Below are 26,635 nucleotides of genomic sequence, written 5' to 3' on the forward strand. Positions count from 1 at the left end.
AGGGATTTATCCCCCTTTCTCCTCCACAGCCGGCTATTGCCATTCTCGCACGGCACTCGCGGTACACCAGTGTATGCGAGTGCAGTGCGATTTTTCCCTCGCCCCGTACACATGAATGGGTGCGATAGAAATAATGATCACATTACAATCGCATCATGCTGTGATTGTTTTCTCGGTCCGATTAGGGCTGAGAAAATAAATCACTCAGGTGTGCTGACACACAGGCTAATATTGGTCCGGGTGGAATGCGATTTTTTTATCGCACTCCACTCACATCGATTTTCAGGCAGTGTCTTAGGCCTATCAAATATCACAAATGCCTTAATATTCGTGCGAGTAATGAAGTGCCAAATAAATAATCACTCATCACTCGTGTTGACAAGACAATTGATGATGGCATGGCAAGGAGAAACCACAGTGGTGGGAGCTCCTATGTATCACCTCACTTTCTTAGGATTAGAACAAACAGAAGTGAGTTTTTTTCTCATTGCAAAGTGATCTAAAATTCTCTACCTAAAAATGGGGGGGGGAATAGATCTGCAAAAATAGCTAAATATGCCTTTTTTGTCTCAAACCAATTCTTGTATGTCCCACTGCTTCTTCTACTGTTGGTGAACAAACTGGTAGCTCGGTGTTTGCAGGATAGATATAATCAGAGTAGCGGATCAAACCCTTTATTTTGCACGTAGTGTTTACTTCTTAGTGCCAGCAACCTGTATCCAATATAATCTGTATCCCCCAATGAAAAAATGACAAGAAACAATTTTTTGCTTTTAAAACATCAATGAAAAAGTCCACTTGGAAGACGCGATCACTTTATTTAACCAGTTAAGATTGATACTTTACTGTCAAGCACAAGTGAACAAAATATAAGGTACCAACCAGTCACTCAGATGGGAACTGGTAGGAAAGAATACATAGATTACTGTGTAGAGGACTGCACACTTTACGATTCAGAAGTAAAGGCTTGTTGTGTGTTCTACTTGGATCTGTCTTACCTAAGTTGTGATCCATCGTCATCAAGTAACATATTGGCCTATAGGGGTTCTGAATCCAGGAAGAAAATTTGTTCCTACTTGTTCTAAAATAAACCAAATCCCAAGTCTACTATATAAATAAGTTGTGTTTCCTTATCTGGAAAACTAATCAGTCACGTATAAATCGAATTGTGTCCCCACTAATGACAACTAGGGCCAAAATTTCTTAGATGCAGAAGTCTTGAGGAGGCGGTGGGATCAAATCCTGGAGAGCTAACAAACAATTTTGTTTGACCGTTTCCAATCCGGTAGGATTATATTTTGTGTTAATATGACTTCACTATGTGGCTTAAATAAAAAAAAAATAAAAAAAAATATTACAGTAATCCATGCCGAACAGAGTATCACATTACCAAAAAGACGGACAAATTAATAAACTTCCTATTGTCAAAAGCAAATAAGGTTAAAATGTTTTAGCTCTACAAGAGTAAGGAAATATTGTAACATTAACAAAGACGTATTTACAACTCATTCTGCGCAAAGTCCTTGAAATCAAGGGCTTTCCCTGTACCTATATCTGCAGGTCTCAGCTTTAAATATACTTTTTGCATAAAAATGGATTTTCAGTTTTCCCAATTACTCAAATAACCGGTACTGAAGTAGTATATCCGCTTTCTTAAACACATACCAGCAATTCAATGGACTCACTACTTCCATCATTAAGACAATTCGTTATGCATCACATTCCAAACAAAGACCATCTGTGGCCAAATAGGAAGCGTGAAATATTCGGGTAAAGGCTTCAAATTAGTCACTGCAATGGAGCAAACACACCATACAATGGTTTGGGTTTTTTGTTTTTTTTTCCATATGCGACATCAAAAGTTTTAGATTTTTTATATCCTGAGATTCAGACCAAGTTATAACTGGAGGTAGGAACCAAACCCTTAATCATGTGTAAACAAAGACTGGAAAAGGGGCTGTAGATGAGGGCATAAGAGGTTTGACTCTCTGCATGGCCTTTAGTCTTTCAGCAGTCCGTGTGATTATCTCCCTTCTTCGGATAGACATTTGAGACCTAAACCATCATAGTCCTTATAACATGTGAAGAGTTTGTAAGAGAACGTGCCGGGCTTGAGACTGCGATTCTAGTGCATGATTTGACCTGCAAACAAAGAGAAATAGATTTATGTAGATACAAAACTCAAATACTTTTTTTTGTTATTTTATTTAGACATTTACTTTGGAGGCAGTCCTGCTCTCGTGACCATTTGCACATTTTGTCTGCTCCGTTTTTAGCTGAGCAGTTTTCCCCTTCTACATCGTGTTTAATCATAATACAGTGGACCCTTGGATTACGAGCATAATTAGTTCCGGGAGTCTGCTCTTAAACAAAGTTACTCTTATATCAAAGCAAATCTTCCCATAGGAAATAATTAAAACGCAGACGTTCCACAACCCAAAAATACTTACTGTATTTATACAAACTTATTACATGAATACACTATAATGTACTGTATTCCTATAAAATTATTACAGTACACTAATACAAAATACTGTACAGTAAAAAACAAAAACTAATTAAACTGGATGATAGCTTACAATAGAATTGTTGGTGTGCGGGAGGTACTATACAGAAAAAAATGTATAAATATGACAACCTTTATTCTAGTACAATACACAAAAAACAGACCCCAAATCTATTCTCCCCAAAATAAGGGCAGAACTAAGCCAAATGTGGGGTAGGAATACTGCCCAGGCAGATTACAGCACATGCAAAGTGCTGTACTGGTTATCAATAAGAAAGTGCAATACTGTATCCACAAATGCAACTTGATAGACATGCTATATAGTATATACTGTATGATGGTATACAATATACAGTATACCGTACATATGTACAGAAAGTTACCTCCAGAGCGGGTCAGAGCGCAGTGAAAGGATGGAATTGGAAGTGTGCACGGTATTTGCTCTTATTGCAAATCATTGCTCTTAAACAAAGTTACACATTTTGTAAAAAGCTTTGCTTGTCTTGCAAAACGCTCTCAAACCAAGTTACTCTGAATCCAAGGTTCCACTGTAGGTGGAATTTGATCCCTCACTGGAGACAAATTGGAGACAGATACCGTATTTTTCGGACTATAAGATGCACCGGACCTTAAGACGCACCCTGGTTTTAGAGGAGGAAAATATAAAAAAAAATTTTAAGCAAAAAATGTGGTCATGACACTGTTATGGGGCGAGGATATGCTGCTGACACTGTTATGGGGGTAAGGTACCCTTCATCCTGCTATATGGCCCCCGTGCTCCTATATGGCATGTATCCTGTGTCACACAAAAAAACAAAACGTTTATACTCTCCTTTCCTCGCTCCATGCAGCATCACTCTTCCTCCAGTCTGTGGCGGCAGCAGCACCACTTACCAGCATGGAGCCATCAACGGTCACTTCCGTGCAGCACGCGATCTCCTCCATTCTGCCGGTCAGCTGATCTGCGTGACTAGCGGCGCACAGCGATGACGTCATCGCTGTGCTCACTGGTTTCTACACAGATCAGCTGACCGGCAGACTGGAGGAGATCGTGGTGCTGCACAGACGTGTCCGGTGAGTATGCCATACTTATTCACTGCTCCCCGCGCTGATGATGATGCGCGGGGGCAGTGAATACAGCCGCACATGATCACTCCAAGCTGTAGTTGCCAGGGGTGATCACGGCCGGCTGTTAATTATGCGAGCACTCCCCGCCCATCTGTCAGTGACGGCTTCAGCGCTGAGAGATGGGCGGGAGGATGGGCGTGCATATGAAATGAGCGGGCCCACGTGGTCACGGCAGGCTGCTACAGCCTGCTCGTGCCCCCGATGGCCCGCTCCACCGCAGCACCCTCATTCCCGGCCGCAGCCCTATAGTCAGACCATAAGACGCACCCCCAACATTTGGGGGGAAAAAAAAGTGTGTCTTATGGTCCGAAAAATACGGTATGTGCAGTTTTGGAGAGTGAAAAAGAAGGGAATTTTGTTTACTTACCGTAAATTCCTTTTCTTCTAGCTCCAATTGGGAGACCCAGACAGTGGGTGTATAGCTACTGCCTCTGGAGGCCGCACAAAGAACTACACTTAAAAGTGTAAGGCCCCTCCCCTTCTGGCTATACACCCTCCCGTAGGAGTACGGATTCCTCAGTTTTAGTACCAAAGCAAGAAGGAGGAAAGCCAATAACAGTTTCAAAAACAAATTCAATCCGATAACAAGATCGGAGAACTTAAGAAACAACATGAACAACATGTGCACCCGAAAAACGAAACCCTAAGAACAAATAGGGCGGGTGCTGGGTCTCCCAATTGGAGCTAGAAGAAAAGGAATTTACGGTAAGTAAACAAAATTCCCTTCTTTTTCGCTCCTAATTGGGAGACCCAGACAGTGGGACGTCCAAAAGCAGTCCCTGGGTGGGTAAAAAGATACCACATGAACGGGCTGTCAGACAGCCTCTTCCTACAGGTGGGCCACCGCCGCCTGAAGGACCTGTCTACCTAGGCTGGCATCTGCCGAAGCGTAGGTATGCACTTGATAGTGTTTGGTAAACGTGTGCAGACTCGACCAGGTAGCCGCCTGGCACACTTGCTGAGCCGTAGCCTGATGCCGCAATGCCCAGGACGCACCCACGGCTCTGGTAGAATGGGCCTTCAGTCCAGATGGAATCGGAAGCCCAGCAGAACGGTATGTGTGAAGAATTGGTTCCTTGATCCACCGCGCCAGGGTGGATTTGGAAGCTTGTGATCCCTTATGCTGACCAGCGACTAGGACAAAGAGCGCATCAGAACGGCGTAGAGACGCCGTGCGAGAAATGTAAATCCTGAGTGCTCTCACCAGGTCCAACAGATGTAAACCCTTTTCAAATTGGTGAACTGGATGCGGACACAAAGATGGCAAAGTGATATCCTGATTGAGATGAAAGGAAGAAACCACCTTGGGAGAAAACTCTGGAATTGGACGCAGTACTACCTTGTCTTGGTGAAACACCAGGAAGGGAAATTTGCAAGATAACGCCGCTAGCTCGGACACTCTTCGAAGAGACGTGACCGCCACAAGAAAAACTACCTTTTGTGAAAGCCGAGAAAGGGGAACCTCTTTCAAAGGCTCGAAAGGCGGCTTCTGGAGAGCAATGAGAACCTTGTTCAGATCCCAGGGTTCCAATGGCCGTCTGTAAGGAGGAACGATATGAGAAACTCCTTGGAGAAACGTGCGTACTTTAGAAAGCCGTGCCAAGCGCTTCTGAAAGAATACGGATAGCGTGGAGACTTGACCCTTAAGAGAGCTAAGCGACAAACCTTTTTCCAACCCAGACTGCAGGAAGGAAAGAAAAATTGGCAATGCAAATGGCCAGGGAGAAAACCCTTGAGCCAAGCACCACGCTAAGAATATCTTCCACGTCCTGTGATAGATCTTAGCTGAGGATGGTTTTCTAGCCTGTCTCATTGTGGCAACAACTTCATGAGATAAACCTGAGGCCGCTAGGATCCAGGACTCAATGGCCACACAGTCAGGTTCAGGGCCGCAGAATTCAGATGGAAAAACGGCCCTTGAGACAGCAAATCTGGACGGTCTGGTAGTGTCCACGGTTGGCCTACCGTGAGATGCCACAGATCCGGGTACCACGACCTTCTTGGCCAATCTGGAGCGACGAGTATGGCTCGATGGCAGTCGGACCTGATTTTCCGGAGAACTCTGGGTAACAATGCTAGAGGTGGGAACACATAGGGGAGTCGGAATTGCGACCAATCCTGAACCAAGGCGTCTGCCGCCAGTGCTCGGTGATCGTGAGACCGTGCCATGAAAACTGGGACCTTGTTGTTGTGCCGTGACGCCATCAGATCGACGTCCGGCGTCCCCCAGCGGCAACAGATCTGCTGAAACACGTCCGGGTGAAGGGACCATTCTCCTGCGTCCATGCCCTGGCGACTGAGAAAGTCTGCTTCCCAGTTTTCCACGCCTGGGATGTGAACTGCGGATATGGTGGACGCTCTGCTTTCCACCCACGTCAAAATCCGCTGGACTTCTTGAAAAGCTTGGCGACTGCGTGTTCCCCCTTGGTGGTTGATGTACGCCACCGCCGTGGAATTGTCCGACTGAATCCGAATCTGCTTGCCTTCCAGCCATTGTTGGAAGGCTCGCAGGGCAAGATAGATTGCTCTGATTTCCAGAACATTGATCTGCAGGGTGGACTCTTCCTGAGTCCACGTCCCCTGAGCCCTGTGGTGGAGAAACACCGCTCCCCACCCTGATAGGCTCGCATCCGTCGTGACCACTGCCCAGGACGGGGGAAGGAACGACTTTCCCTGTGACAATGAGGTGGGGAGAAGCCACCAACGCAGAGAGTCCTTGGCAGTCTGAGAGAGGGAGACAGTCCTGTCGAGGGACGTCGATTTCCCATCCCATTGGCGTAGAATGTCCCATTGTAGAGGGCGCAGATGAAACTGCGCGAACGGGACTGCCTCCATTGCTGCTACCATCTTTCCTAGGAAATGCATGAGGCGCCTCAGTGAGTGCGACTGGCTCTGAAGGAGAGATTGCACTCCAGTCCGTAGCGAGCACTGCTTGTCCAGTGGAAGCTTCACTATCGCTGAGAGAGTATGAAACTCCATGCCAAGATAAGTCAGAGATTGGGTCGGGGTTAGATGAGACTTTGGAAAGTTGATAATCCACCCGAAACTCTGGAGAGTGTCTAGTGCCACCTTCAGACTGTGCTGGCATGCCTCTTGAGAGGGTGCCTTTATAAGCAGGTCGTCTAGATACGGGATGACCGAGTGACCCTGCGAGTGCAGAACAGCTACTACTGCTGCCATGACTTTGGTGAAGACCCGGGGGGCTGTTGCCAGACCGAAAGGTAACGCTACGAACTGCAGGTGTTCGTTGTGTATGACGAAGCGTAGGAAACGCTGATGCTCTGGTGCAATCGGCACGTGGAGATACGCATCTTTGATATCTATTGATGCTAGAAAATCTCCTTGAGACATTGAGGCTATGACGGAGCGTAGGGATTCCATCCGGAACCTCCTGACTTTTACGTGTCTGTTGAGCAACTTTAGATCCAGGACGGGTCGATAAGATCCGTCCTTTTTTGGGACCACAAACAGATTGGAGTAAAAACCGTGACCTTGTTCCTGAAGAGGGACGGAGGTCACCACTCCTTCCGCCTTTAGAGCGGCCACCGCCTGCAACAGAGCATCGGCTCGGTCTGGTGGTGGAGAAGTTCTGAAGAAACGAGTTGGCGGACGAGAACTGAACTCTATCCTGTACCCGTGAGACAGAATATCCCTCACCCAACGGTCTTTGACGCGTGACAGCCAAATGTCGCCAAAGTGGGAAAGCCTCCCACCGACCGCGGGTGTGGGAATCGGAGACTGCAAGTCAGGAGGACGCCGTCTTGGCAACGGTTCCTCCGGCTGTCCTTTTTGGGCGTGACTGAGACCTCCAAGAATCTGAGCGTCTCTGGTCTTTTTGAGTCTTTTTTGACGAGGCGAATTGGGACCTGCCCGGTCCTCGAAAGGACCGATAACCAGACTGACCCTTCCTCTGTTGGGGTTTGTTTTGTCTGTGTTGCGGTAAGGATGAGTCCTTACCCTTGGAGTGTTTGATGATTTCATCCAAACGCTCTCCAAACAATCGGTCACGAGAAAAAGGCAAATTGGTTAAGCACTTCTTGGAATGAGAATCTGCTTTCCAATGTCTCAACCACAGGGCCCTACGCAAAACAACGGAGTTGGCTGACGCCACTGCCGTGCGGCTTGTAGCGTCAAGAACAGCATTAATCGCGTACGACGCGAATGCCGCCATTTGCGAGGTCAATGGTGCTACCTGCGGGGCAAATGCACGTGTGACTGAGTCGACTTGCGCAAGCCCGGCTGAGATAGCTTGGAGTGCCCATACGGCCGCAAAAGATGGCGCTAACGACGCTCCAATCGCTTCATAGATGGATTTCAGCCAGAGCTCCATCTGCCTGTCAGTGGCATCTTTAAGTGCCGCTCCATCTTCAACTGCAACCAAGGATCTAGCTGCAAGCCTGGAAATTGGAGGATCCACTTTTGGACACTGGGTCCAACCCTTGACCACCTCAGGGGGAAAAGGATAGCGTGTATCTTTAAGCCGTTTAGAAAAACGCCTTTCAGGATAAGCGTGGGGTTTCTGGATTGCGTCTCTAAAGTCAGCGTGGTCCAGAAAAGTGCTTAATGTACGCTTAGTGTATCTGAAATGGATTCTCTCGTGCTGCGAAGCTGACTCCTCTACAAGAGGAGCTGGTGGGGAAATATTTAACATCTTATTGATGTTAAATATAAGATCATTAACTATGGCGTCACCATCTGGTGTATCTAGATTGAGAGCGGTCCCAGGATCAGAATCCTGATCAGTTACGTCCGCCTCATCACCCATAGATTCATCTCGCTGGGATCCTGACCATTGAGATGAATGTGAAGGCCCGTCATAGCGAGCCCGCTTAGGCTGCCCGGGGCCATCGTCCGAGTCAGAGTCTTCACCCTGAGGTGTATGTGCCCGTCCCGGAGCTTGGAGGTAATTCAGCTGAGGGGGACCAGGGGGCAATGATTGCACAGTGTCCGTGGCCTGAAGTACAGGCCTAGCTCGCAATGTGTCAAGAATTTGTGACATAGTGAGAGACATTCTGTCAGCAAAAGCTGCAAACTCAGTTCCTGTCACCTGGACAGCATTCACAGGTGGTACACCCTGGGTCACGTCCAGCAGAGGTCCCGACTGTGCAAGCGCCGCAGGGGCCGAGCACTGCACACAATGGGGGTCCGTGGAGCCTGCCGGTAGAAAAGTCCCACATGCGGTGCAGGAAGCATATAATGTCTGTGCCTTGGCACCCTTGCGTTTTACGGACGACATGCTGCTGGCTCTCTGCAATGTGAGAGAGTCTATAGCCAAAGGGCGACCAGCGCTATGCAATACAAAGTATTTGTAGAAACAAAATACTAAGAATACTACTGGCACAAGAGGGGGTGAGCCCTGAGGGCTGCTTACCGCCCGCTGAATAGCGGGTAAGAGGCGCAGAATTCCTTGTCTGGGTCTCCCCGGCTCCCCTCTGCAGCTCAGCGTGTCAGCAGGAATGGCTGCCGGCGTCTGTGGAGAGGGGCGGTCCGTGGGAGTTCCTAAACAAAAGTGCGGGAAACAGTGTCCCCTCTGTGCCGATTGTGAGGGCTGGAGTATGTAAAAACGACTCCAGCCCTCGGCGCTGATGCACTGACCAGCGTCCCGCCCCTCTCCTGACTGGCAGGTCTGGGGGCGGGAACGAACGGAAGCAGGCCGCAAAAGCCGGGGACTCGAGTTATCAGCGCGGCCGCCGTAAAAGCGCGGCCCGCGCTGAAGTCCCCGGCGCACCACAAGTGCCAGCCGCGCCGCAGTCCCAGCGGCCGGCGCGACCGATTCCCAGAAGTGTGCCTGCTTCAGCGAAGCTGAATGAGGCCATGGCACAAGCGCCGCAGCGCTGATGTCCCCGGCGCACTACAACACCCAGCATGCTGCGGTGTGAGCGCCAAATGCACGGGGACACAGAGTACCTTGAGGAAGCAGGGCCATGTCCCTGATGTACTCCGCTCCATCCAGCATCTTCTCCAGGGGCTGTAGATGGAGCACGGTCTCAGTGCCTGGAGACCAGTAAATCCCACTTCACCCAGAGCCCTGTAAAAAGGGATGGGGAAGGAATCAGCATGTGGGCTCCTGCCGCCGTACCCGCAATGGGTACCTCAACCTTACAAACACCTCCGACATACAGTGGGGTGAGAAGGGAGCATGCTGGGAGCCCTGTATGGGCCCTCTTTTCTTCCATCCGACATAGTCAGCAGCTGCTGCTGACTAAAAACAATGGAGCTATGCGTGCGTGTCTGACCTCCTGCGCACAAAGCTAAAACTGAGGAATCCGTACTCCTACGGGAGGGTGTATAGCCAGAAGGGGAGGGGCCTTACACTTTTAAGTGTAGTTCTTTGTGCGGCCTCCAGAGGCAGTAGCTATACACCCACTGTCTGGGTCTCCCAATTAGGAGCGAAAAAGAAAAAGTGATTGATAAAAGCGAGGGAGCTAAGCAATTCTCTCTAATAAGATATATTACAAAAAGTTTCTTATCTCTGCTTGTACATTTATGAAAAGAAAAAACAAAAACAATCTTATGGTTTAAAGAAAAGAAAAAAAAAAACAAAAAAGAAGGGAATTTTGTTTACTTACCGTAAATTCCTTTTCTTCTAGCTCCAATTGGGAGACCCAGACAGTGGGTGTATAGCTACTGCCTCTGGAGGCCGCACAAAGAACTACACTTAAAAGTGTAAGGCCCCTCCCCTTCTGGCTATACACCCTCCCGTAGGAGTACAGATTCCTCAGTTTTAGTACCAAAGCAAGAAGGAGGAAAGCCAATAACAGTTTCAAAAACAAATTCAATCCGATAACACGATCGGAGAACTTAAGAAACAACATGAACAACATGTGCACCCGAAAAACGAAACCCTAAGAACAAATAGGGCGGGTGCTGGGTCTCCCAATTGGAGCTAGAAGAAAAGGAATTTACGGTAAGTAAACAAAATTCCCTTCTTCTTTTTCGCTCCTAATTGGGAGACCCAGACAGTGGGACGTCCAAAAGCAGTCCCTGGGTGGGTAAAAAGATACCACATGAACGGGCTGTCAGACAGCCTCTTCCTACAGGTGGGCCACCGCCGCCTGAAGGACCTGTCTACCTAGGCTGGCATCTGCCGAAGCGTAGGTATGCACTTGATAGTGTTTGGTAAACGTGTGCAGACTCGACCAGGTAGCCGCTTGGCACACTTGCTGAGCCGTAGCCTGATGCCGCAATGCCCAGGACGCACCCACGGCTCTGGTAGAATGGGCCTTCAGTCCAGATGGAATCGGAAGCCCAGCAGAACGGTATGTGTGAAGAATTGGTTCCTTGATCCACCGCGCCAGGGTGGATTTGGAAGCTTGCGATCCCTTATGCTGACCAGCGACTAGGACAAAGAGCGCATCAGAACGGCGTAGAGCCGCCGTGCGAGAAATGTAAATCCTGAGTGCTCTCACCAGGTCCAACAGATGTAAACCCTTTTCAAATTGGTGAACTGGATGCGGACACAAAGATGGCAAAGTGATATCCTGATTGAGATGAAAGGAAGAAACCACCTTGGGAGAAAACTCTGGAATTGGACGCAGTACTACCTTGTCTTGGTGAAACACCAGGAAGGGAGATTTGCAAGATAACGCCGCTAGCTCGGACACTCTTCGAAGAGACGTGACCGCCACAAGAAAAACTACCTTTTGTGAAAGCCGAGAAAGGGGAACCTCTTTCAAAGGCTCGAAAGGCGGCTTCTGGAGAGCAATGAGAACCTTGTTCAGATCCCAGGGTTCCAATGGCCGTCTGTAAGGAGGAACGATATGACAAACTCCTTGGAGAAACGTGCGTACTTTAGAAAGCCGTGCCAAGCGCTTCTGAAAGAATACGGATAGCGCGGAGACTTGACCCTTAAGAGAGCTAAGCGACAAACCTTTTTCCAACCCAGACTGCAGGAAGGAAAGAAAAATTGGCAATGCAAATGGCCAGGGAGAAAACCCTTGAGCCAAGCACCACGCTAAGAATATCTTCCACGTTCTGTGATAGATCTTAGCTGAGGATGGTTTTCTAGCCTGTCTCATTGTGGCAACAACTTCATGAGATAAACCTGAGGCCGCTAGGATCCAGGACTCAATGGCCACACAGTCAGGTTCAGGGCCGCAGAATTCAGATGGAAAAACGGCCCTTGAGACAGCAAATCTGGACGGTCTGGTAGTGTCCACGGTTGGCCTACCGTGAGATGCCACAGATCCGGGTACCACGACCTTCTTGGCCAATCTGGAGCGACGAGTATGGCTCGATGGCAGTCGGACCTGATTTTCCGGAGAACTCTGGGTAACAATGCTAGAGGTGGGAACACATAGGGGAGTCGGAATTGCGACCAATCCTGAACCAAGGCGTCTGCCGCCAGTGCTCGGTGATCGTGAGACCGTGCCATGAAAACTGGGACCTTGTTGTTGTGCCGTGACGCCATCAGATCGACGTCCGGCGTCCCCCAGCGGCAACAGATCTGCTGAAACACGTCCGGGTGAAGGGACCATTCTCCTGCGTCCATGCCCTGGCGACTGAGAAAGTCTGCTTCCCAGTTTTCCACGCCTGGGATGTGAACTGCGGATATGGTGGACGCTCTGCTTTCCACCCACGTCAAAATCCGTTGGACTTCTTGAAAAGCTTGGCGACTGCGTGTTCCCCCTTGGTGGTTGATGTACGCCACCGCCGTGGAATTGTCCGACTGAATCCGAATCTGCTTGCCTTCCAGCCATTGTTGGAAGGCTCGCAGGGCAAGATAGATTGCTCTGATTTCCAGAACATTGATCTGCAGGGTGGACTCTTCCAGAGTCCACATCCCCTGAGCCCTGTGGTGGAGATACACCGCTCCCCACCCTGATAGGCTCGCATCCGTCGTGACCACTGCCCAGGACGGGGGAAGGAACGACTTTCCCTGTGACAATGAGGTGGGGAGAAGCCACCAACGCAGAGAGTCCTTGGCAGTCTGAGAGAGGGAGACAGTCCTGTCGAGGGACGTCGATTTCCCGTCCCATTGGCGTAGAATGTCCCATTGTAGAGGGCGCAGATGAAACTGCGCGAACGGGACTGCCTCCATTGCTGCTACCATCTTTCCTAGGAAATGCATGAGGCGCCTCAGTGAGTGCGACTGGCTCTGAAGGAGAGATTGCACTCCAGTCCGTAGCGAGCACTGCTTGTCCAGTGGAAGCTTCACTATCGCTGAGAGAGTATGAAACTCCATGCCAAGATAAGTCAGAGATTGGGTCGGGGTTAGATGAGACTTTGGAAAGTTGATAATCCACCCGAAACTCTGGAGAGTGTCTAGTGCCACCTTCAGACTGTGTTGGCATGCCTCTTGAGAGGGTGCCTTTATAAGCAGGTCGTCTAGATACGGGATGACCGAGTGACCCTGCGAGTGCAGAACAGCTACTACTGCTGCCATGACTTTGGTGAAGACCCGGGGGGCTGTTGCCAGACCGAAAGGTAACGCTACGAACTGCAGGTGTTCGTCGTGTATGACGAAGCGTAGGAAACGCTGATGCTCTGGTGTGATCGGCACGTGGAGATACGCATCTTTGATATCTATTGATGCTAGAAAATCTCCTTGAGACATTGAGGCTATGACGGAGCGTAGGGATTCCATCCGGAACCTCCTGACTTTTACGTGTCTGTTGAGCAACTTTAGATCCAGGACGGGCCGATACGATCCGTCCTTTTTTGGGACCACAAACAGATTGGAGTAAAAACCGTGACCTTGTTCCTGAATAGGGACGGAGGTCACCACTCCTTCCGCCTTTAGAGCGGCCACCGCCTGCAACAGAGCATCGGCTCGGTCTGGTGGTGGAGAAGTTCTGAAGAAACGAGTTGGCGGACGAGAACTGAACTCTATCCTGTACCCGTGAGACAGAATATCCCTCACCCAACGGTCTTTGACGTGTGACAGCCAGATGTCGCCAAAGTGGGAAAGCCTCCCACCGACCGCGGGTGTGGGAATCGGAGACCGCAAGTCAGGAGGACGCCGTCTTGGCAACGGTTCCTCCGGCTGTCCTTTTTGGGCGTGACTGAGACCTCCAAGAATCTGAGCGTCTCTGGTCTTTTTGAGTCTTTTTTGACGAGGCGAATTGGGACCTGCCCGGTCCTCGAAAGGACCGATAACCAGACTGACCCTTCCTCTGTTGGGGTCTGTTTTGTCTGTGTTGCGGTAAGGATGAGTCCTTACCCTTGGAGTGTTTGATGATTTCATCCAAACGCTCTCCAAACAATCGGTCACGAGAAAAAGGCAAATTGGTTAAGCACTTCTTGGAATGAGAATCTGCTTTCCAATGTCTCAACCACAGGGCCCTCCGCAAAACAACGGAGTTGGCTGACGCCACTGCCGTGCGGCTTGTAGCGTCAAGAACAGCATTAATCGCGTACGACGCGAATGCCGCCATTTGCGAGGTCAATGGTGCTACCTGCGGGGCAAATGCACGTGTGACGGAGTCAACTCGCGCAAGCCCGGCTGAGATAGCTTGGAGTGCCCATACGGCTGCAAAAGAAGGCGCTAATGACGCTCCAATCGCTTCATAGATGGATTTCAGCCAGAGCTCCATCTGCCTGTCAGTGGCATCTTTAAGTGCCGCTCCATCTTCAACTGCAACCAAGGATCTAGCTGCAAGCCTGGAAATTGGAGGATCCACTTTTGGACACTGGGTCCAACCCTTGACCACCTCAGGGGGAAAAGGATAGCGTGTATCTTTAAGCCGTTTAGGAAAACGCCTTTCAGGATAAGCGTGGGGTTTCTGGATTGCGTCTCTAAAGTCAGCGTGGTCCAGAAAAGTGCTTAAAGTACGCTTAGGGTATCTGAAATGGATTCTCTCGTGCTGCGAAGCTGACTCCTCCACAAGAGGAGCTGGTGGGGAAATATTTAACATCTTATTGATGTTAAATATAAGATCATTAACTATGGCGTCACCATCTGGTGTATCTAGATTGAGAGCGGTCCCAGGATCAGAATCCTGATCAGTTACGTCCGCCTCATCACCCATAGATTCATCTCGCTGGGATCCTGACCATTGAGATGAATGTGAAGGCCCGTCATAGCGAGCCCGCTTAGGCTGCCCGGGGCCATCGTCCGAGTCAGAGTCTTCACCCTGAGGTGTATATGCCGGTCCCGGAGCTTGGAGCTGAGGGGGACCAGGGGGCAATGATTGCACAGTGTCCGTGGCCTGAAGTACAGGCCTAGCTCGCAATGTGTCAAGAATTTGTGACATAGTGAGAGACATTCTGTCAGCAAAAGCTGCAAACTCAGTTCCTGTCACCTGGACAGCATTCACAGGTGGTACACCCTGGGTCACGTCCAGCAGAGGTCCCGACTGTGCAAGCGCCGCAGGGGCCGAGCACTGCACACAATGGGGGTCCGTGGAGCCTGCCGGTAGAAAAGTCCCACATGCGGTGCAGGAAGCATATAATGTCTGTGCCTTGGCACCCTTGCGTTTTACGGACGACATGCTGCTGGCTCTCTGCAATGTGAGAGAGTCTATAGCCAAAGGGCGACCAGCGCTATGCAATACAAAGTATTTGTAGAAACAAAATACTAAGAATACTACTGGCACAAGAGGGGGTGAGCCCTGAGGGCTGCTTACCGCCCGCTGAATAGCGGGTAAGAGGCTGCAGAATTCCTTGTCTGGGTCTCCCCGGCTCCCCTCTGCAGCTCAGCGTGTCAGCAGGAATGGCTGCCGGCGTCTGTGGAGAGGGGCGGTCCGTGGGAGTTCCCAAACAAAAGTGCGGGAAACAGTGTCCCTCTGTGCCGATTGTGAGGGCTGGAGTATGTAAAAACGACTCCAGCCCTCGGCGCTGATGCACTGGCCAGCGTCCCGCCCCTCTCCTGACTGGCAGGTCTGGGGGCGGGAACGAACGGAAGCAGGCCGCAAAAGCCGGGGACTCGAGTTATCAGCGCGGCCGCCGTAAAAGCGCGGGCCGCGCTGAAGTCCCCGGCGCACCACAAGTGCCAGCCGCGCCGCAGTCCCAGCGGCCGGCGTGACCGATTCCTAGACGTGGCCAGCGTCCCGCCCCTCTCCTGACTGGCAGGTCCGGGGGCGGGAACGAACGGAAGCAGGCCGCAAAAGCCGGGGACTCGAGTTATCAGCGCGGCCGCCGTAAAAGCGCGGGCCGCGCTGAAGTCCCCGGCGCACCACAAGTGCCAGCCGCGCCGCAGTCCCAGCGGCCGGCGCGACCGATTCCTAGAAGTGTGCCTGCTTCAGCGAAGCTGAATGAGGCCATGGCACAAGCGCCGTAGCGCTGATGTCCCCCGGCGCACTACAACACCCAGCATGCTGCGGTGTGAGCGCCAAATGCACGGGGACACAGAGTACCTTGAGGAAGCAGGGCCATGTCCCTGATGTACTCCGCTCCATCCAGCATCTTCTCCAGGGGCTGTAGATGGAGCACGGTCTCAGTGCCTGGAGACCAGTAAATCCCACTTCACCCAGAGCCCTGTAAAAAGGGATGGGGAAGGAATCAGCATGTGGGCTCCTGCCGCCGTACCCGCAATGGGTACCTCAACCTTACAAACACCTCCGACATACAGTGGGGTGAGAAGGGAGCATGCTGGGAGCCCTGTATGGGCCCTCTTTTCTTCCATCCGACATAGTCAGCAGCTACTGCTGACTAAAAAGAATGGAGCTATGCGTGCGTGTCTGACCTCCTGCGCACAAAGCTAAAACTGAGGAATCTGTACTCCTACGGGAGGGTGTATAGCCAGAAGGGGAGGGGCCTTACACTTTTAAGTGTAGTTCTTTGTGCGGCCTCCAGAGGCAGTAGCTATACACCCACTGTCTGGGTCTCCCAATTAGGAGCGAAAAAGAAAACCCCAACAACCTGTAGTTACTAGTTAAAGAAAGGCAATGTAAACTAGGCTGCTACTCAGAGAATTCAGTATTTGGTCTGGCATTCTTACTTCGAAATAAAAGCCAGCAGAATAGGAATAAGAGACTTCTGGAAATAATCCTGCTTCACGATGTGATTTAATGACAGTAATGGTCCATACAAGTGTGGGATGGCCTTAATCTTCTCCTCACTCTGCAAACAGATAAAAAGCATGTTATTGTAAGATGTAAAATGTCACAGTACACAAAGTAAACATTGAGAAAAGATTAAAAAGGAAACCTGTCACCAGATTTGTCCACTATTACCTTCAGCCAGCACCAATGAGCCCTTATATACAGCATTCCAGAATACTGGATCTAAAAAGAGTCCAGGCCGCGCTGTATAACATAGAAAATAGCTTTATTATCCTCACCTGCAGGCGGTCCGATAGGTGTCACCGGTTTTGGTCTGGCGCCTCCTTTCTTCCATCGCCATCCTCCTACCCAGCCCCGTGTGGATGATTCGTCCTACGTCATTCACACAGAGGCCTCCATTGAGAACCTGCGCATGTGCACTTTTATCTGCACTGTGGAGTGCAGAGCAAAGTACTGTAATGTGCAGGCATGGGGAAAAGACAAAGACAGCCCGCACATGCGCACTACAATACTTTGATCTGCCCTCAGCAGTGCAGATTAACCCTAGAACGCGCAACCATAGAAATCTACCATAGAAAACAAGTGACCTAGCAGAACACATACCTGCGAGGCCCCAGGTATGTGTTCTAAGTTAAAGTGCGCATACAGTTAGGTCCAGAAATATTTGGACAGTGACACAAGTTTTGTTATTTTAGCTGTTTACAAAAACATGTTCAGAAATACAATTATATATATAATATGGGCTGAAAGTGCACACTGCCAGCTGCAACATGAAAGTTTTCACATCCAAATCGGAGAAAGGGTTTAGGAATCATAGCTCTGTAATGCATAGCCTCCTCTTTTTCAAGGGACCAAAAGTAATTGGACAAGGGACTCTAAGGGCTGCAATCAACTCTGAAGGCGTCTCCCTCGTTAACCTGTAATCAATGAAGTACTTAAAAGGTCTGGGGTTGATTACAGGTGTGTGGTTTTGCATTTGGAAGCTGTTGCTGTGACCAGACAACATGCGGTCTAAGGAACTCTCAATTGAGGTGAAGCAGAACATCCTGAGGCTGAAAAAAAAGAAAAAATCCATCACAGAGATAGCAGACATGCTTGGAGTAGCAAAATCAACAGTCGGGTACATTCTGAGAAAAAAGGAATTGACTGGTGAGCTTGGGAACTCAAAAAGGCCTGGGCGTCCACGGATGACAACAGTGGCGGATGATCGCCGCATACTTTCTTTGGTGAAGAAGAACCCGTTCACAACATCAACTGAAGTCCAGAACACTCTCAGTGAAGTAGGTGTATCTGTCTCTAAGTCAACAGTAAAGAGAAGACTCCATGAAAGTAAATACAAAGGGTTCACATCTAGCTGGAAACCATTCATCAATTTCAAAAATAGACAGGCCAGAGTTAAATTTGCTGAAAAACACCTCATGAAGCCAGCTCAGTTCTGGAAAAGTATTCTATGGACAGATGAGACAAAGATCAACCTGTACCAGAATGATGGGAAGAAAAAAGTTTGGAGAAGAAAGGGAACGGCACATGATCCAAGGCACACCACATCCTCTGTAAAACATGGTGGAGGCAACGTGATGGAATGGACATGCATGGCTTTCAATGGCACTGGGTCACTTGTGTTTATTGATGACATAACAGCAGACAAGAGTAGCCGGATGAATTCTGAAGTGTACCGGGATATACTTTCAGCCCAGATTCAGCCAAATGCCGCAAAGTTGATGGGACGGCGCTTCATAGTACAGATGGACAATGACCCCAAGCATAAAGCCAAAGCTACCCAGGAGTTTATGAGTGCAAAAAAGTGGAACATTCTGCAATGGCCAAGTCAATCACCAGATCTTAACCCAATTGAGCATGCATTTCACTTGCTCAAATCCAGACTTAAGACGGAAAGACCCACAAACAAGCAAGACCTGAAGGCTGCGGCTGTAAAGGCCTGGCAAAGCATTAAGACGGAGGAAATCCAGCGTTTGGTGATGTCCATGGGTTCCAGACTTAAGGCAGTGATTGCCTCCAAAGCATTCGCAACAAAATATTGAAAATAAAAATATTTTGTTTGGGTTTGGTTTATTTGTCCAATTACTTTTGACCTCCTAAAATGTGGAGTGTTTGTAAAGAAATGTGTACAATTCCTACAATTTCTATCAGATATTTTTGTTCAAACCTTCAAATTAAACGTTACAATCTGCACTTGAATTCTGTTGTAGAGGTTTCATTTCAAATCCAATGTGGTGGCATGCAGAGCCCAACTCGCGAAAATTGTGTCACTGTCCAAATATTTCTGGACCTAACTGTATGCTGGAGCGCCATGAAGACTTCTGCATGGATGTCTTAAAGGGAATCTGTCAGGGTTATGTGCAATAGACCTCTCTGAAGCCAGGAAGTGTACACCCGGCTTCATACTGCACATGACCGGAAAGTGAGGGGCATTCAGATCAGCGGTGACAACAGACACAGGTACGTGTGTCACCGCCGATGATGACTAAGCAGTGGGCATTGAATGTGGACGTGCAAACATGCTAAGAGGGCAGAATAAGCGCAGGAACTAATGCCCTTGCGACTAGTCTCTGCGCTCATTAGCATATCGTAAAGGATTTTTAGATATACTTCTTCTAAAGATCACAATCTATGGTACTAGATACAGGGCCGATTAGGCAGAGCTTAGCAATATGCACCCAGAACTGCTCGTGGTCCTGGGTGTATATTGCACCTGACAGGTTCCCTTTAAGAGGCGTTATCAACAAGGAGCTGGGAAGGAGGACGGCAACTGCACAGGATAGAGGAGGTTCTGGACTGACACCAGCGACGCCCATTGACCTGACCGCCCCGAAGTAGAGTATAATAAAAAATCTTTTTTAGTTATGAATGCTGTATACAAGAGCTCACTGGTGGTGGCCGCAGCTTATAGGGGGAAAACCTGGTGACTGGTTCACTTAAAGTGTTTATCGGGCAGTGCAGCGACTCAGTGCTGAGCATTACTGACTTCCAGGGCTGGGGTTCTGGCTTCACTGACACCAACATCTGCACAAAGACCATGGTTTCTTCCAGTATTTACCTAGGTTAAAATTATCGTTCTTCCTAAAAAACTGTCCCGAGTGTACAATGCTCTCAAGTTGTCTTACAGTTGCCACCCCTCTCCTATAAGTAAATTCCTACACTCGTCCCTTATGCAAGTAGCCTTTACATGGTGCAAGAGTCAGTTAAAGGGATTGTCCCTTACTTTTACATGGATCCTTAAGCTGGGAACTGCACATCCACCTCCTATTGATCTGAATAGAAGGCGGATGTGCAGTACCCGGTCATGGCCACTATCAGAAGACTGAACAGCTCTGGAAATGAGCATTTCCGGCTGCCTGCAACGAGGACAGCTGATCGGCGGGGATCAGGGGTGTCAGGTTTTTTTTAATTCTCTTTGAAACTCTTAGGTATAGCAGGAAGATAAATCAGCCTAAAGGCTGTCATTTTTCAACCCCAAATCCAATTGTAAAAATATTCATACCTTAAGAAGTCCCATCCTAACGAGCAAAGAGGTAACGAACAGATCTGGCTGGAAAGCAGAGCTGCTGAAAGCCGCCTTCATCAACTCATCTAAAGAAAAAGGAAAAGTAAAGAAATGCACAAACAAAAGAGTAAGTAGTCTTATGAGAATAGTTTCTTACCAATTGTTTCCTCCACAGCCGTCTTCACCGCTTGTTCATCTCTATACACTGAGGACAGTTGGACAAAGGCCTGTACGACCTTATTGGTATCGGCCACATCAGTCTAAAGTTTAATACAGAAACATTAGAATTAAAAACAAGCGTCTTTACACAGAACATGCTCAATTACCAAACAAAAGTAATCGAGTTGCAGAGGAATCCCCCATTTGTAGCATTGTGGATTTGGGAACACAATACCTGAGCTATAATTGCTGAGCGCTTGGGACCCATCATTAAAAGTTTTTCAGGAGAAGGAAAGTTGAGGAAAGTGGATGCATCAACCGGGGGGCGAGGAGGAGACGCGGCGGGCGTGGATTCCTGGAACAAAACAGAAGCAATAGGTTTAATGTAAATCCAAAAGTAAAAATGTGCCATACACAGAATGATGGCCAAACCCTCCGATAACAGGGGGTTTTGACAACATTGGTCCAATATGTATAAATGGGCCATACGTTTGCTCCTCCAGAGACCCCACATGCCCACAATTGGTTAGAGGAATGACCTTTGTAGCCTTCCCTTAACCACTTTATGACCTAACCTTCGAAAATACAATCCAATACTTTTGTTCCCAATAACGGTTAAGGCTGCTTTACACGCTGCGACATCGCTAGCGATCTCGTTAGCAATGTAACACGCCAGATCGCATATACGATTTGCCAAGATCGCACATGTGACCGGCGCTACAAAAATGACCTGTGTGTGATCTTTGCAAATCCTATCTGCGATCTGGCGTGTTACATCGCTAACGACATCGCTAGCGATGTCGCAGCGTGTAAAGCACCCTTTACAGTTCTGTTTTTTCACCCTCTGATGAACCCCTTCATGATGGGGCCAATTTCCATTTTTTGGGATTTTCTGTTTTCCTCCCCAAGGGATAACTTTATTTTTCTGTCCACGTACATACCAGGGCTTGTTTTTTGCTGGACAAGTCGTACTTTTGAATGACACCCTTCCTCTTACTACATACTGTACAAATGGGGAGAATTTGTGAACACCCCCCCCCCCCAATTCTGACATGGTTTTTAGGGAATTGTTTTTACAGTGTACGTTTTGTGGAAAACCTGACCTAGCAATATGATGCTCCTCATCAGTATGTCCAACTTTTATTATTTTAGTGGTGAAAAAATAAATCAGAAGTTTGCAAAAAACTAAACAAACCAAAACCACCATTTGAGTGGTGTATTGCCTTTTTCGAAGACCCATAGCATTTTCATTTTTCAGTTGATGGAGCAGTGTGTTGGCTTATTTTTTTTGCGGGGTGAGATGACTTTTTTATTGATTCCATTTTGGGACAGATATTGTGATGGTGGAATATATAATTTGTATAGGTTTGTATTTTAGGCGTGCTGCTCTGTCCATTCTGTGTATTCCTTGTCCTATTTGCAGGTTAATCACCCCCTGCTGGGCTTTTGTCCCTACGTCTGAGATCCACCTAAACTTTCTGCTTACCTGGGGGATTATTCATTCTGGCTGAGAAACACAAGAGAGAAGAAGTAAGATTGATCCTCTGAGGGATAAACTAAGGGGTGCTTCACACACAGCGAGCTCGCTGCCGAGATCGCTGCTGAGTCACGCTTTTTGTGACGCAGCAGTGACCTCATTAGCGATCTCGCTGTGTGTGACAATGAGCAGCGATCTGGCCCCTGCTGCGAGATCGCTGCTCGTTACACACAGCCCTGGTTCGTTTTCTTCAAAGCCGCTCTCCTGCTGTGACACACAGATCGCTGTGTGTGACAGCGAGAGAGCGACAAATGAAGCGAGCAGGGAGCAGGAGCCGGCGTCTGACAGCTGAGGTAAGCTGTATCCAAGATAAACATCGGGTAACCAAGGTGGTTACCCGATATTTACCTTAGTTACCAGCAGCTCTCACGCTGCCTGTGCTGCCGGCTCCGGCTCTCTGCACATGTAGCTGCTGTACACATCGGGTTAATTAACCCGATGTGTACAGCAGCTAGGAGAGCAAGGAGCCAGCGCTCAGTGTGCGCGGCTCCCTGCTCTCTGCACATGTAGCTGCATTACACATCGGGTTAATTAACCCGATGTGTAATGCAGCTAGGAGAGCAAGGAGCCAGCGCTCAGTGTGCGCGGCTCCCTGCTCCCTGCTCACACTGGTAACTAATGTAAACATCGGGTAACCATACCCGATGTTTACCTTAGTTACCAGTGTCCGCAGCTTCCAGACGGCGGCTCCGTGCAAGCGCAGCGTCGCTTGCACGTCGCTGCTGGCTGGGGGCTGTTCACTGGTCGCTGGTGAGATCTGCCTGTTTGACAGCTCACCAGCGACCATGTAGCGATGCAGCAGCGATCCTGACCAGGTCAGATCGCTGGTCGGATCGCTGCTGCATCGCTAAAGTGTGAAGGTACCCTAACACCCCAGAAAGACTGAGAAATCCCGATTTCCCTGGAAAAGGACTGATGGAGGATTGTGACTGATCCCCGGGACATTTATCCCATTACTGGACTATTTTACCCTTTGTGTTGTGGATTATTTGATGGACCTTCTGACATTCTTGTAATAAATGTTCTTTGGATTGTTCAGTCATCTCTCTGTTGATTGTGTGATATGGTAGCAGGACCCCATGACAGATACAATGTTATGATCGCTTGTTACAACATTTTTCACCCCATGACCCGACTCCATACACCTGCTTCTGACTTGTGCCATACGTGTTTGGCTAAACCTTCCATTCACATATTTGGACAGGTGCCATTTCTGTAGCTTTTTACTCCCCTCAACACCCTTGTTCAAGTTAATCACATCCAATTATGGAAATGATTATTTCAAGATCTATTGATTAAAATAATCTTTGTTTGTGGGAACACCCCATTAATCCCAGAAGGGAGGTTAGCTCTCAACTTCCCAGTCTGCTTCCTCCTGTGATTTATATACAGCAGTTAGGTGCTCCCCTCATATTCTGAAGAGATGCAGTTATAAATCACCAGCCTGCAGCATTCACAGCAGGTTTGCTAAGCACGCTCTATCTGCTCCTGCTGTCCTGAGCAGGGTGCTTGTTCAAATTACTTATCTCTAAGTGTCAATACAGGAATAGAGAGAAGTGTAGTGTCTGAGTGTGAACTCAGAAGAGGCCAGTGATACCTATATGTGTTATAGCAGAACTTGTGCTGAGTTTTATAATTCTAATGCTACAGTTCTATTCATCATATCTGTCACTCAAGGAAAGCCGGCCCGGTTAGAGCTATTCTCAAGTTCTGTCTTGAGCAATAGAGTCTCCTTACGTCTTGGTTTCTAACATATTGCTCTTCCGCATTGAAATGGTTTCTTTAGGGCCGTTTCAGACATCCAGCACGTCACTGGATGCGGCACGCATGCAGTACATTCCTTTACAGTGGAAGCGCGACACTATGCGGTTGTGTGCTTCATGCACAACCGCATTTGTCCACATGGTGTCACGCTTCCACTATAAATGAATCTACTGTAATGCATGCTGTATCCGGCAAAACGCTGGATGTGTGAAACGGCCCTTAGTGCCTTGCTGAATTAGGTTTGTGAAATTGGAAAAACAAAAACACAGCACTTTATAAACTGGCTAAAATCTAATTTGCATAGCTAACCATGCCCAGTTTGGAAAAGTGGCAGGAAAAACCAACAAGGTCATAATTTTGGTGCAAAATGGTGTACACCATAATTTGCAATATTTGGATGCCAGAACACCAATGCAAAAAGCTTGACACAGGCCCCCTCATAATACATTTAAAAATCAATTGTCCTTGTTAAACACACACTTCAGACTGATCCAAAACAACCCAACCAAAATAATGATTGGGTATGAAGTGAAAGCGCAAACATGTTTTTCTATAAAATAGAAACTTTATTGATATAAATTCAGAAAAATTATCTAAAAAACAGGAAAAGCCCACGAAGTGGGGCACATGATCCCAGGAGGTCATCCACAAATAATCATACATATTTTACTATTACAATAAACTTGTGAGCAACAGGATAAATGTCACAACCATATTTCCATATAATAGAGAAAGATCACATATAATTGCCTATGGGACTTATTTTACAGTTTGCCCTTTGGTAACACAAACCATATGCACCTGCTATTAATTCATATGTAAACTGGTTCAAATACTGCTGGTTTCTGCACCAAAAGGACAAACAGCACCAGCCTCCTGTGCAAAAACCGTCTCACTGCCGTTCAGATTGGGTCAGATAATATGTAAAATTAGCCCAAGCTATTTTTGTTAAATTACTATTTATTAATATAGGGTAGCAAACTACATGCAGTTGCCCATGGGGCTTGTTTTGACATTTGCTTGTCAGTGACAAGAGTCAATTAGACTAACTTATAACTCATATGAAAACATGTATCAATTACAGCCACCAATGGTCTCTGCACAGACAGGCCATACAGGCAAACAGCTGCAGTGAAATAGACTTAGATTGTATTCATAAAGAGACCTGAGCTATAAAGATTAACCACCGTTTGTAGACTTTATACAAGGGCTAATATTTCTGGCTCTCATATCGCTGCAGTTATGAGACAATAATTAGGAATGAAGGACCTTTACCTGTTGAAAAGGGATCACCTGGCCATGTGCTCCACCACCCCTGACGCAGTTTCGCCTCGCTTCTTCAAAAGGGGAGCGTCAGGGTGGGGAGATGTCCGGGTTTATAAGCCAGATGAGCAGCCAATGACGAGGGCGGACTGGACGTGCCTCCAATCCGCCCCCGTCACATAACGTCGGCATCATCGGCGCATGAGGCAGTCCCAGCTTCAAATGTCTTGTTATCTCGAAGTGTCAATACAGGAATAGAGAGAAGTGTAGTGTCAGTGTGAACTCAGAAGAGGCCAGTGATACCTATATGTGTTATAGCAGAACTTGTGCGGAGTTTTATAGTTCTAATGCTACAGTTCTATACACCATATCTGTCACTCAAGGAAAGCCGGCCCTGTTAGAGCTATTCTCAAGTTGTGTCTTGAGCAATGGAGTCTTACTTCTTGGTTTCTAACATTTTGCTCTTCCGCATTCAAATGGTTTCTTTAGGGCAGTTTCAGATATCCAGCACGTCACTGGATGCGGCACGCATGCAGTACAGTAGATTAATTTACAGTGGATGCGCGACACCATGCGGTTGTGTGCTTCATGTACAACCACATTTGTCCGCAATGTGTCGCGCTTCCACTGTAAATGAATCTACTGTACTGCATGCGTGCTGGATCCAGCAAAATGCTGGATGTGTGAAACGGCCCTTAGTGCCTTGCTGAATTAAGTTTGTGAAATTGCAAAAACAAAAACAAAAAAAAAAAACCCCAGCACTTCATAAATCTGGCTAAAATCTAATTTGCATAGCTAACCATGCCCAGTTTGGAAAAGTGGCAGGAAAAAACAACAAGTTCACAATTTTGGTGCAAAGTGGTGTACACCATAATTTGCAATATTTGGATGCCAGAACACCAATGCAAAAAGCTTGGCACAGGCCCCCTCATGATACATACCTTGCACTTTTGACTGGTTAATAAACCTGGCACGTGCAGCAGATTATAACTGATGTATAATGCCGGCCTGAGCAAATCTTCCTAAACCTCGATTACTTATAATATCCATTACAGTGAACAGCAACTAGCAATAGTTGACCGTACTCTCTGCGGTGTCTACCATAGACTAGAATAGAGTTGGGACCTGACATTTTGTAAGGGGGCCTGAAGCCCCCCCTATAGCATGATAGCCTGACCACCACTGCCCTGTAGATTATACACTGCATAAATTACAATCTCCCAATACTGCAATGACTCAATACCTTTGCTGATAACAAAACTGATGCTTGTAATGAAAGCAATTTAAAAACCCGCAGCGACTCCGGCAGATCGTCAGCTACCCCATAGCTGCTCAGAGCGCTGTTCACTAAATAGATATTGTGCTAACGATTTATACAATTCCCAATCTCTCAACATTACCTACACTCATGCAACACATTTTAGGCTCATCACTTTTTAACTCAACTATGTTATTAATATTAGTTATTACTTGAGGAGGAATTTTCTTGGGCTTTTCTTGTTCACTTTCTTTTTCCTCATCCACATCCTCCTCTTCCTCCTCTTCATCATCCTCCTCCTCCTCCTCCTCTTCTTCCTCATCATCATCGTCGTCGTCGTCGTCATCGTCGTCGTCATCTTCCTCATCATCGTCGTCATCTTCATCATTCCCTTCATCATCACTGAAAATCAAAAACTGACTCTTGAATGGCAGAGCTGGCTAATAACTAAAATATGGTACAATTTAAAAATCACTTCTAAATCTTGAAACTTGCACCTTGTTTCCCACCCCCCATCTCATTGTAGATTGTAAGCTCTCACGAGCAGGGTTGTCTCTTTTTTTTTTCCCTT

The 26,635-nt window shown here is 47.8% G+C and overlaps 1 protein-coding gene across 1 annotated transcript in view; it reads right to left on the reverse strand.

Annotated features, from left to right (window-relative positions):
* Positions 1 to 752: 752 nt before the first annotated feature.
* Positions 753 to 26,635, reverse strand: part of RANGAP1 (Ran GTPase activating protein 1) — a 125,574-nt gene continuing 99,691 nt past the window's right edge. Inside the window, exons 11-16 of the mRNA XM_075321797.1 lie at positions 26,277 to 26,466; positions 20,478 to 20,597; positions 20,241 to 20,343; positions 20,081 to 20,169; positions 16,515 to 16,636; positions 753 to 2,142 (exon numbers count right to left, since the gene is read on the reverse strand). Coding sequence (XP_075177912.1) covers positions 2,073 to 2,142; positions 16,515 to 16,636; positions 20,081 to 20,169; positions 20,241 to 20,343; positions 20,478 to 20,597; positions 26,277 to 26,466 — 694 coding nt within the window. The 3' untranslated portion in view covers positions 753 to 2,072. The remainder of the gene's footprint in view (positions 2,143 to 16,514; positions 16,637 to 20,080; positions 20,170 to 20,240; positions 20,344 to 20,477; positions 20,598 to 26,276; positions 26,467 to 26,635) is intronic.

Source organism: Anomaloglossus baeobatrachus, chromosome 8, assembly GCF_048569485.1.
Source record: "Anomaloglossus baeobatrachus isolate aAnoBae1 chromosome 8, aAnoBae1.hap1, whole genome shotgun sequence".
Classification (NCBI taxonomy): Eukaryota; Metazoa; Chordata; class Amphibia; order Anura; family Aromobatidae; genus Anomaloglossus; species Anomaloglossus baeobatrachus.